The sequence below is a fragment of the Onychostoma macrolepis genome, chromosome 08, assembly GCF_012432095.1.
Source record: "Onychostoma macrolepis isolate SWU-2019 chromosome 08, ASM1243209v1, whole genome shotgun sequence".
Taxonomy (NCBI): Eukaryota; Metazoa; Chordata; class Actinopteri; order Cypriniformes; family Cyprinidae; genus Onychostoma; species Onychostoma macrolepis.
This window is the reverse complement of record NC_081162.1, coordinates 23,117,105-23,128,897: the sequence shown is the minus strand read 5'-3', so window position 1 is coordinate 23,128,897 and position 11,793 is coordinate 23,117,105. Positions and strand designations below refer to the sequence as shown.

At 34.0% G+C, this 11,793-nt stretch overlaps 1 protein-coding gene across 2 annotated transcripts; it reads left to right on the top strand.

Moving 5' to 3' along the window:
* The first annotated feature begins 562 nt into the window (after positions 1-562).
* On the top strand, positions 563-11,699 carry mapk13 (mitogen-activated protein kinase 13). 2 transcript variants are annotated; one of them, XM_058784937.1, is made up of 12 exons: positions 563-1,039; positions 2,686-2,815; positions 3,210-3,268; positions 3,522-3,627; positions 5,150-5,179; positions 6,649-6,696; positions 6,785-6,899; positions 8,489-8,560; positions 8,833-8,912; positions 9,193-9,271; positions 10,497-10,670; positions 10,765-11,699. In XM_058784937.1, exons 1-12 carry the CDS (start codon positions 1,008-1,010, stop codon positions 10,845-10,847), a joined length of 1,008 nt encoding a protein of 335 aa, XP_058640920.1. In that variant the 5' UTR covers positions 563-1,007; the 3' UTR covers positions 10,848-11,699. The 2 variants fall into 2 exon arrangements, with proteins under 2 accessions (XP_058640920.1, XP_058640918.1); XM_058784935.1 differs by having other exon boundaries at positions 574-1,020; positions 10,765-11,698.
* Positions 11,700-11,793: the final 94 nt, after the last annotated feature.

Sequence of the window (11,793 nt, the reverse complement as noted above, 5' to 3'; positions counted from 1 at the left end):
AATCTACCAGTAGGATAGTTGTGTATAGGTTTATATTGTTTTACTTCATTGCTGTATTCCTGTATTTATGTAGCACCGTGGTCCTGTGAGGCACGACATTTCGTTCCGTATGCCCCGCATGTAGCGGAATGACAATAAAGCTCAACTTGACTTGACTTGACTATGCATCGAGATGCATATCGCATCGGCCTCAGTTATGGAGATGCACATCTAGTGTATAGTAAAGAACTGCTTTTATGTAGAGTGTAGACCATTCTGTGTCAACACCATGCTTTTCCAATGAGGGGGAAAGGATCGTTTTCTCCCACGCCGACTCCGCCCACACAGCTATGACGTCTTTTATCAATCACTTTGGAGTCGATTGTCATGAACACGTGACAGAGGAAATCAATCATCAGAGTCAATCATAGAGCATCGGAGGGACAGTTTGAAGATCATATTTTTGTAATTCATGTATCTATTTATTTGAGAATTTGCTAAAACATCAATTCCTATATCGCCTCTATATTTCCGCATTCAAAGTTAATTAGCAAACACGTTGTATTAACCGAGCTGCAGAATCACCCGTATGTGTTTACATGGAGGTGAGCAGCAGTGTGTCAATCAAAGCGGCAGTTGTTTGAATTCGAAAGTGGGCGTGTGCGGGGGATCATGACGTCAACGTCAGACAGATCTCAGCGCGTTCGATCTCGGAGCGTTTCAAAGTTTCAATGGCTAGTGATTTAAAGCGTCGATTCCGCGGCCGCGCAGCGCTACATGGAACCAGATAAACCGCTGTTTTATTTTGGCGTGAAACAGAATCGTTCCTACGCAGTGACCTTTTGGTGCTCGAATGCATAATATCGCGTAGGAGTCGCTGTGTGCGTGGTGAACGTTTGCTCTCTTGCCTGTTTTCCTTCAACGCTAAATGGAGTCACGGGTTGAATTCAGTCGAGAGGAGATCAACAGTACGGTATGGGAAGTTCCGAACAAGTACGTTTGCTTGAAGCAGATCGGAACGGGAGCTTATGGCAGCGTGTGGTGAGTTCCTGACATGCAGGTAGACGCTCGTGAACTGCCTTTCAACAGGTTGCCACAAGAAGCAGAACTATGTGGCAAGCCGCCTTAGCATTCATTGCTTCCAACTAGTAATAGTGACTAGACTCAGTTCGGTTAGTTAGTAGTACTTAGGTGTGCAACTATAGTCACTATATGCAACACTGACTGGGAAGTATCCCATACTAATTCTTTAGTTGTTCTTTACTAAATAGTTAATAACTGGGAAAGAAGTACTACTCCCTAATGAATATTTACTAGTAAAACTGGAGTAGTTACCTGCAAAAACGGAGTACTTACTGTATTAGTCGAAAGGGGATATGGTAACAAGCAACATTAAATAAGGTTAGTTAATGTATTAACTTATACATTTGTTGAGGTATTTGTTCAAGTTATTAAAAATGCAACTGTTCATTGTTAGTTCATGTCAGCTCAGGTCCAGTAAATAATATTAACAGATGCAAAAGTTTTAGTAAATGTTGAAATTAATATTAAGTAAGATTAATAAATGCTTTAGAAGTGTTTTTCCCCATTGTTTGTTTATGTCAACTAAAGTAGTTTAAAATTTATTGAAACTGAAAGATTTATTCAGTGGCTAACATTTTCAATTTGTTACCAGAAACTAGTGATGAGCTGAATTACTGCTAGTATCTAGTGAATAATCACTTCGGAAATTTAAAGACAAACTAATCACTGTTGCACTATAACTGACTGGAGTAATGGAAAAATAAGTAGTAGTTAGTAAAATGCAAATAGATGCTAGTTAGTTTTAAGGAATGTTATGTTCTGAATGTTAATGTTATGTTCATGTGTCAAAAGGTTTTGTCACGGACCATATTGTGAAATCATGGTAGTTCATGAAATTGTACTGTGAAGTTGTTCCTATATCCTGGTTATGACATTATAATGTGGCTTGAAAGTTTTCAATATACCTATCAAATTAGTTCATCTTACTTGATAAACTTACTTGGTTGGAGTTGTATAATATATATAAATATGAGACAGGGGCAACCTGATCTCAGACTTTGAACTGATAAGATAACCAATGATAATTTGGTTATGACTGATAACTATCTACACTGTTAGGCCTGTTTTTCACACTAAGTGAAATCACATGCTTTCAGTGGAAACAAGGTGTCGAATGTACTGTACAGTAGAAAAGATTGATAAAACAATGGATGTTTTGTAGTTTTTTTGTTTACTCAGTAACTGTCTTCAACAACCATTAACGGCCACATCATGTCACCAATATATCACGCATTTCTAATTTTGCAGGCTATTTGCTCTAGATGCTTATGCTACTGTATATATTGTACTGTCACTACTAGAGTCGGATCATTGCTAAATTTAGTTACAATATGTTATATCCCAGCAGCGCTGACATTTCCTGTTCACGGTTTAATGCCACAAAACCTTCACAACAGCTCTAAGATCAGACACTGGTGAAAGTGGGGGACTGTGAAACCCACATTCTCTGACAATTAGTCTTTGCAGCAAAGCAACGTATCATCAACTAACATGCTTTTGCAGATTCTTATTTGAATATTGCAGTTTCTATATCAGTTCCTGAATCTGTCACAGTGTGTCATTAAACCTTCAACCTCAGTTCAAAATATTTGTTTATGATTATGATTGATCTCCTTTTCTTAGCTCGGCTATTAATAATAAAGCCAAAGAGAAGGTGGCCATCAAAAAGCTGCACCGACCCTTTCAGTCAGAGATCTTCGCGAAGAGAGCCTATCGTGAACTGAGTCTGCTCAAGCATATGAAACATGAAAATGTAAGTGTCTTTTATGCCTGACGTGCCTTGAGGACATATCTTGTTGCTTACATTTGTTAGTTCTATTTTCCAGCAGTTTCAATGGCTTGAATGACTTTTGCAAGGCACAAAAAGACTTGTATCACACCATACTCATTGTTTTCATTGAGAATGGTGTGAGTATCAAATGTTTAGCTTGGCGGACTCTGTGTGTAAGTTCAGAACACGATACTTGAGGCGCCTGGAGACACATTGATGATTGATTGCGGTGTCATAAACTATAAGCACCTTATATAAGTATTTAAAAGATTACAATGAAACGAGGCAGCCTTATTCAGGCAGTCTGTCCATCGAACACCATTATAACATCTTGAAAAGGCTGTGACTCACTTGCTTTTTTGCTGTCCAACCCAAGGTAATAGGCTTGATAGACGTCTTCACTCCTGCCTCCAGACTGGATGACTTCCAAGACTTGTAAGTTTTTAATGAGGCCTTTGTATGTAAAATCTATCTGTAAGCCATATGTCTAAGACATATTTAAAGAGAAAAAAATAGAATTCTGTATTTATCTACTCAATCTTAATTTTTTTTTTTTTTTCAAAACACAACACAAGAACACAGGAAAATGGGTTTTAAATGACATGACGGTCAATAAATAATGACAGAATTAATTTTTGGGTGAATTATACCTTTAAAAAAAGAAATGAGCAGTTCCTTTCTGTTGTAGCTACCTGGTGATGCCGTACATGTACACAGACCTCTCTAAAGTCAAGGGCATCCTTACAGAAGACCGTATCCAGTTCCTGGTCTATCAAATGCTGTGCGGACTAAAGGTCAGACCAAAACAGCTCACAAAAAGAGGCAACATTTTCTCAACCAGGCGGGATATAACAAGTTTACAGCAGTTTCTGAAAATGAAAATGCTGTGTGATGCAACACAGCCAGTCAGAGCAGAACATGGAACCAAAATTGACTGTTAATACACTTCCGTTCAAAAGTTTAAGGTCAGTGAGAAGTTATTTTTTGAGAGGGAAATTAATACATTTATTCAGCAAGTATGCATTAAATTGATCAAAACTGACAATAAAGACATAAAAGACAATAAAGTTTTTAAAAAGTATCAAGTTTCCACAAAAATATTAAGCAAATTGATATTAATAAGCAATGATTATTTTTTTTAATTCAGCTTTTCCATAACGGGAATCAATTCTATTAAATATGTACAATATACAATATTTCTGTTTTACTATATTTTTGATCAAATAAATGCAGTTTTGGTGAGCATAAGAGACTTCTTTTAAAGATGTTTTAAAAAAAATCTTACTGACCTCAAATGTTTGAACGGTAGCATATGTTTGTGGACTTGCTGTACAGGATTCATCAGTGCAATTTATTACAAGATAAAGTAATATAAAGTAAAAGTAAATGCTCCACCTCTGAATTAACCATAATTCAATTCCTGATAAAGAAAGTGTTGCTTCTTCTATTTTCTTTTTTCTATAAATACATCACATTACCAAAGTAAATTGGGTTGTGAATGTGGTTTCAAAAGTTAGTAAACATCTGACAAAACTAAAGCGACTGAATAATTGAGGAGAAAAATTATGTATGTGTAAAAACAGAAGTATACTTTGGGATTAAGGCTTAGTTCACACTGCAGGCTAAAGTGGCCCAAATCTGACTTTTTTGCCCAAATGTGACCCATATCTGATTTTCTTATGACAGTCTGAACAGCACAAATCCGATTTTTTTTCAAATCAGGCCCAGGCCACTTTCATATATGGTCCTAAATCGGATACATATCCGATGTTTTGCAATGCGACTTCAGTCTGAACGGCCATGTTGCATTTCATGCAATTTTTATGCCATTGAAATGCAACAGACGTCACAATTCTGCGCTGGAGGAAATCGTGCTCTCCTTCTTCTTGATATTCTTCTTCTTATCACTTCGTTATTTAGGCTCCGATTGCACATTAACTTAAAAATTGCTAAACACACACTAACACGAGCAGCATCCATTTTTATTTCCGCAAACACAGTGTGCTGCGTCTGCCGTCACGTCTTCTTCTGCACATGTGGGTCACTTCAGGGCCGTATACGGTTCACACATGAGACTGATGGCAGTCGCATTTAAATGACAATGTGAACAACAGCAAAAAATCCGATCTGAGCATTAAGACCTGCAGTGTGAACTAAGTCTATGATGATTGCCAGTAGATATGGTAATACAATCTTTCAGATCAATCCTATTAGTGTAATCAAATACTAAGACATAAAACTGTGAAGAATGTCATAATACTGATTTGTGGTATTTCTTTCTTCCTCTCTGTCCCTCTGTTTCTCTCCACTCCACAGTACATTCATGGTGCTGGCATCATTCACAGAGTAAGTGAGACTGGCAATGAATAAACAGCATCTGCTCATAATTATCATTTCCACACAGATCTGAATTAAAGACACATGGCCTCTCTTGGGATCGTTGTAGCTCTTCCCCGGGAGATGCAAATGTGCTCCATGGGGGAGTTTTCATCTCCATGAATTACATTTACTTACTGCTAATTCACTAATATGTATTGATCAGTGGACTATCAACAATCATTTACTACACTTCCTCGCATCTAAGAAAATGAGAGAGCAGTCATCCCTCTCAAATTAAGAGGAATAAATATATTTCTAATTCATATTTATTCATATATTAACTAGTTTACAACAGCCTCAGATGTGGCTCATCCAATTAGATTTAATATAATGGACTGCTGTTATGAATCTTGTTTTTACTGAAGTATTACAATATGTAAAGCTATTTTGTTCATTATTTATGAATAAGTGAATTCACATTCAATTTGAGAAACATTATTGGATTTGGATTATTAAAATACAGTATATAATACAGCATATACAGTACTGTCCAAAAGTTTGGGGTCAGTATGATTTTTAAAAGAAGTCTCTTGCGCTCACCAAGGCTGTATCACAATATTGTGAAATAATATAACAATTTAAAATAACTATTTTAATATATTACAAAATCTGATTTATTCCTGTGATGCAATGCTGAATTTTCAGCATCATTACTCCAGTCTTCAGTGTCACGTGATCCTTCAGAAATAATTCCAATATGCTGTTATAGTGCACAATTACATTTATGATTATCAATGTTAACATTGATAATGTTTTTTTACATTTATTTTGTAGGATTCTTTGATAAATTGAAAGTTGAAATGAACAGCATCTATTTGAAATACATACATATTTTTTGTAACTGTAAATGTGTTTACTGTAACTTTTTTTTATCAATTTAATGCTTCCTTGCTGTATAATATATATATATATATGTATAAAAACCCAGAATTTTGAATGGTTGGTTATGTGTGTGTATCTATAATACAATATTAAAATGCTCTTAGATTTGTAGGTGTGCTTTTCTGGAGACATTGTGGCAGTATGTTTTAAATGGTAGATACACAGATTGAAATGTCCAAAAAAAAAAAAAAGAATGTACGCCAAGCTACAGTAGTGATTTAATCCAATTATTATTATTTATTTTTTTACATGCAGGTTCTGAAATGTCCCATATTGTTTTTCTAATTCTATTAATATGTGTGAGTTCAAGGCTTTTTGCTTTGTCTGAGCTTTCCTGTTACATATTGTCCTATGAGGTAATGCCAGTAATTTCCTGTTTGGTGAGCCAATGCCTTTACATGCTCAGATCTGTTTGAAGCCGCCCGGCTCACTTTCAATGTGAAATACAGCTTACTGTGTTCAGAATAAAGATTTCTAAAGAAATCTACTACGATCTTTGTAATTGTTCAAGAACAATCTCTTTGTAGGAAGATTAACACCTTTATGCATTGCAGGACCTCAAACCAGGAAACCTGGCTGTGAACCAAGACTGTGAGCTGAAGGTTTGTGCCACCATTCTTTCACCATAAAAGAGAGAAGCGTAAACCTCTTACAGTTGACAGTGACACTCTGCGTTTGGTCCGCCTGCAGATCCTGGATTTTGGCCTGGCGCGTCATGCAGAAGCAGAGATGACGGGTTACGTGGTGACGAGGTGGTACCGGGCCCCTGAGGTCATTCTAAACTGGATGCACTACACGCAGACAGGCAAGATGTTTGTCATTCATTAAGACGTACACACCTCTTAAAATTATTACCGAGAGCTAAGTTTACTCTGATTAGGCAAAACATATGGTAACACTTTAGATTAGGGAACACTATTCACTACTAACCAGTTGCATATTAGCATGCATATGTTGGCTGGTTATTAGTACTTATAAAGCAAATATTAACGCCTTATTCTGCAGGACCATATTCTAGATCCCTTAACCCTACCCCTTATCTAAACATAACTACTATAACAACCACCTTAATTCCTATCAATAAACAGCAAATTAAGAGTTTATTGAGGGAAAACTCTTGAACATGGGTTCCCTAATCTAGTGTTATCTAAAATATGAAGTTAAATACAGAAAATATTGATTTAGCCATCTGTTATGCTCCAGATTTTTTTTTTTTTTTTTTAAACCTGTCCAATAGCACCTCTGTTGGTTTATATGAGAAGTTCTAACACGCTCTCATTGGTATTCATAGGTATAGGTCTAACATGCATATTGAATAGAAAATTGATACCTACAATATCAACATATGGACACCTTACAAATAAACTTATACAGCTTATTTCTATACAAGTTTACATATTTAAATCTTTACAAAATCTCTCGAGGTTCATAGAAAATTTTATTTCTTTTTTAATTTTTTTTTTTTTTTTTTACAATATATAAATTAGATCAATTAAAACATTTTAATACTATTAAATGTATTTAACATGTTAATGAGTTTTAATTAAGTAAATTAATATAAAATTAATGAAAACGCAAATAAAAAAAATTATTAAAAAATATTAAATCAGACATTGTTTCTGCATTTATTGGTTTTGGTATTGTTGTGACTAAACATTGAACTCAGTCACTTGTGGTGATACGGTAACACTTTAATATAGGGACCAAATCTCACTATTAACTAGTTTCTTATTAGCATGCATATTATTAACATATTAGCTATTTATTACTAACTATAAAGCACATTCTGCATGACCATATTCTGCATCCCTAATCCTACCCGATACCTAAACTTAACAACTACCTTACTATTAATAAGTTGCAAATTAGGAGTTTGAGGCAAAAGTCGTAGCTAATAGTTTGTTAATAGTTAGAATTGGACCTTAAAATAAATTGTGACTGGTGATTGTATGTAATTGTAAATGTGCAAGTGACTTATATTTGTGTAATTAACAGAATTAGATAAACGAGCTCCTCCTAACTATTCGTTTAGAACTCCATGCACCACTGTTCCATATATTCATGAGATAATAATAATAATATTTTTTGTGCTAAATTATGTAGTTGTGTGTGCTAAATAAAGATCACAATTATTTAGGAAAACATTTCCCAACTGCCTACACGGATCAATAATTTGTACTTTTAAATGTTGAATGTCTTTACAAATGCTCAGATACCCTTCCTTCATGTAGATATCAATCTTTAATCGCCAGTTAGACCGAATGTGCTGTACTGATTCAGATTTGCTGCGTGAATGTGCTGTATGTCAAATGGTCGGCATTGTTTTAATGGCTGGTGGTTGAAATGATCATTATAGTTCAATATGTGTGATTGTTGCCTTTTTCTACTTTCTAGTGGATATCTGGTCTGTTGGGTGCATCATGGGTGAAATGTTCAATGGAAAAACACTCTTTAAAGGAAAAGACTGTATCCTTCAGCATTCACTTTGCCTAATTTATTTCCAGTTTTTTTTTTGTTTGTTTTTTTCTCCGAATGCACATATTCTGAGGGCTGGATTTCAAGAAAGTAAAACTATCTTTTTAACATTGTGTTATTTAAATTTCAGATGACCGTACAGTCAGTACGCTGTCACTTAGTTAATTGCGATTGCATTTAGAAATGCTGCGCCCCCTTTTGTCATGCTTGTCAAGAACTTGAAAATGACATGATGTGCATTGTCTTTAACTTTTGACATTCAGACATGGACCAGTTGATTCAGATAATGAAAGTAACAGGGACACCAGGTCCAGAATTTATTGAGAAACTTGAAAGCTCAGAGGTAAGACATTTTCAGTGCAACCAAAGACAAGGTATCTTTAACACGTGATATGTCTGAATCTTGATTAAACCTGAGAGTGTTTGCTGATGGAACTTGGAATGAATTGCCAATGCAATGTGAAGTAAGACTGAGAAAATGGTCTTGAATATTTAGGGGATAATATTTTTAAAAATTCAACTTTAATTATTAACGTTTTGCTTGACTGTTGCTGTGGCTACTGTGCTCAGCTGTCATTCCTGATCTCCATCAATGTCAATATGTTTTCATTGCTGTTAAATAGGCAAAAAGCTATATCAAATCCCTGCCCTACTACCCACGCAAAGACTTCTCAACATTGTTTCCCAGAGCCAGTAAAAAAGGTAAGTAATACCCCAATGAAAAATTACTCCTTTGTCATGTTGTCACATTTCTTGCTTAGCAAGAGACTTTTTTCATAGTAAAACTTATGATTTAGTTTGACTGCATAGTTGCTGCCTGTCAATGTGACACGCCATTATTTCTGACAAAAATGACAAGATGCTGAGCAAATGCAACAGAACAATTTAAGTTTTTACATTTTTCACCAAACGTCAGGTAGAATGTCACTTGGTATTGCCACACATATTCTGTACTATTGCACAGCGGTGGAAACTTCTAGATTAGTTATGTATTGCAACTTGGAATTTAATAGGCATCCCAAAAATATGAAATGTCAGCCAAACATTTTAATGACATTATTATTCAATGTTAGTTTTCTGAAGCTTTGTTAACTATGCAGCTATTTCTAGAATTGGTAACGCTTTACAATAAAGGTTCAGTTAGTTAACATTAGTTAATGCATGTTTACAGCATTTAATAATATATGTTAATTTCTATACTAATACATTAACATTTTCAAGCTGTAAATTAACATTAATTGTGAGCAAACATGAATTAACAATGAACAATAGTATATTTATAAGTTAACATTAACCTAGACTAATAAATGCTGTAAAAATGGCTAATGCATTAACTTGCATTAACAAATTTACATTTATTGTAAAGTGTTGCTCTACAAAGTGTTATTTTGCCATTATTGATAATCTTTTATAGATTTTATTTATATTATGAATTATTTAGTATTTTTATATTTTCCATTTTAATTTTAAATAAAACTTTAGTTATAATTTTGTGAGTTTTTGTCATTTTTTTGTAATATTTGTAATTTTTTTTTTTTTTTTTTTTTTACTGCTATTTCAGTTTTAATTTTAGTTCTTTTAGTCCAAGTTGAACTAAATGAAAATGAAAAATGTTGTTTTGGCAACTGTTTGAAATAAAAGGAGGTTCTTTTTATATTTTATTTTATTTCAGTTAACATGTATTTTATTTGAATTTTATACTGGCATATTCTGCTACCTTAACCAACCTAAATCAGACCCAACTAGTCCTAATAAATGATAACAAATAACTTTAAAATTATCAAACCATAGCTCAGCTTGCCCTGTACTAATATAATAATGCTCACATAATCATACATATATCAGCTTTTGCTATTCTAATGATGTTGCTCTGTTTCTGACCCACTGTGTCGTCCCTCAATGCCACTGCACTGGTAACTAACCCCAGCCGTAGATCTGCTTGAGAAGATGCTGGTGTTAGATGCTGATGCTCGTCTCACTGCTGATGGTGCATTGGCACACAGTTATTTTGATGGCCTGAGAGACCCAGAGGACTGCCCAGAGCCCATGCCATACGATGACAGCTACGACAACGCCACATTGCCCTTAGAGGAGTGGAAACGTGAGAAACATATTATACACACAGAGTTATGCCTGCTGTACTTTATATTTGCACATATTGTGTGTGTAAATGCAATGTGATCTTTTTTTCACAGGTTTATCTTTTAAAGAAGTGAGGAGCTTTGTTCCTTTCCCAAGAAGAGACTCAAAGAGAAGAAACACACTCACAATGTCCTAGTGATAGTGGGTCTGACATTATCGGCATACTGTATTGCAATTATGCGATTTAGTTTTCGCCTATGAACAATTTAGAATTGTTTATTTACTCCTAAAAAGTACACAAATAGCAGTATTTTGTACAATAACTGACTTCTTAAGGAATATGTGGTATATCTGGACATCTGGTTAATGAACATTTTATTTTGATATAGTGGTAACTGTCCTACATTTATTGCCAGTATGCATAGCACGTTAAAGGGATAATTTTGCTCACCCTCACACCATTTATACAGAATTTATTCCATCCCTGTGCTGTTTCAGAAAACTTGTGGGCCATATTCAAAGTAATCTAAAGCCGTACGATAGCTTTTTTTTTAGGGGAACAAACCAAAACCTAAATTTTCAGATTTTTTTTCACAAAAAAAGAAAATAATTTTTGATGCTATGAGGGTGAGTAAATGATGACAGACTTTTTAATTTTAGTAAACTATCCCTAAGTGCTATCTGCTATCTCCTTTTTAAAAGGACAGCTGTGTACGATTTTATGTATTTTAGTGTTATGGATCTTAAAGTTCAAGTATTTCATAATCAGTACACCATTAAAAAGTTTGGGGTAAGTAATAATTTATTTTTTATTTTTTTAAATGTAATCCTTTTTTTTCAACAAGGATGCATTAAATTGACCAAATATATATATTAAAGACAAATATATATATTAAAGACAAATATATATATTAAAGAAATATTAGTTTTTTTAAAGAATTGCCGTAATTTTGAACTTTCTCAAAAATCTTTAAAAAAATTAATTGTTAGTCTTACTGACCCCGAACTTTTGAATGGTTGTGTGTGTGTGTGTGTATATGTATATGTATATGTATATATATATATATATATATATATATATATATATATATATATATATATATATATATTATTTTTGTTTTGTTTTTTTGTTTATATATATA

Coding starts and splice junctions, on each gene's coding strand:
- mapk13 (XM_058784935.1), top strand. CDS start 908: ATGGAGTCACGGGTTGAATTCAGTCGAGAGGAGATCAACAGTACGGTA. Junction 6,697..6,784: donor ACCAAGACTGTGAGCTGAAG/GTTTGTGCCACC, acceptor GTCCGCCTGCAG/ATCCTGGATTTTGGCCTGGC. Junction 8,561..8,832: donor ACTCTTTAAAGGAAAAGACT/GTATCCTTCAGC, acceptor TTTGACATTCAG/ACATGGACCAGTTGATTCAG.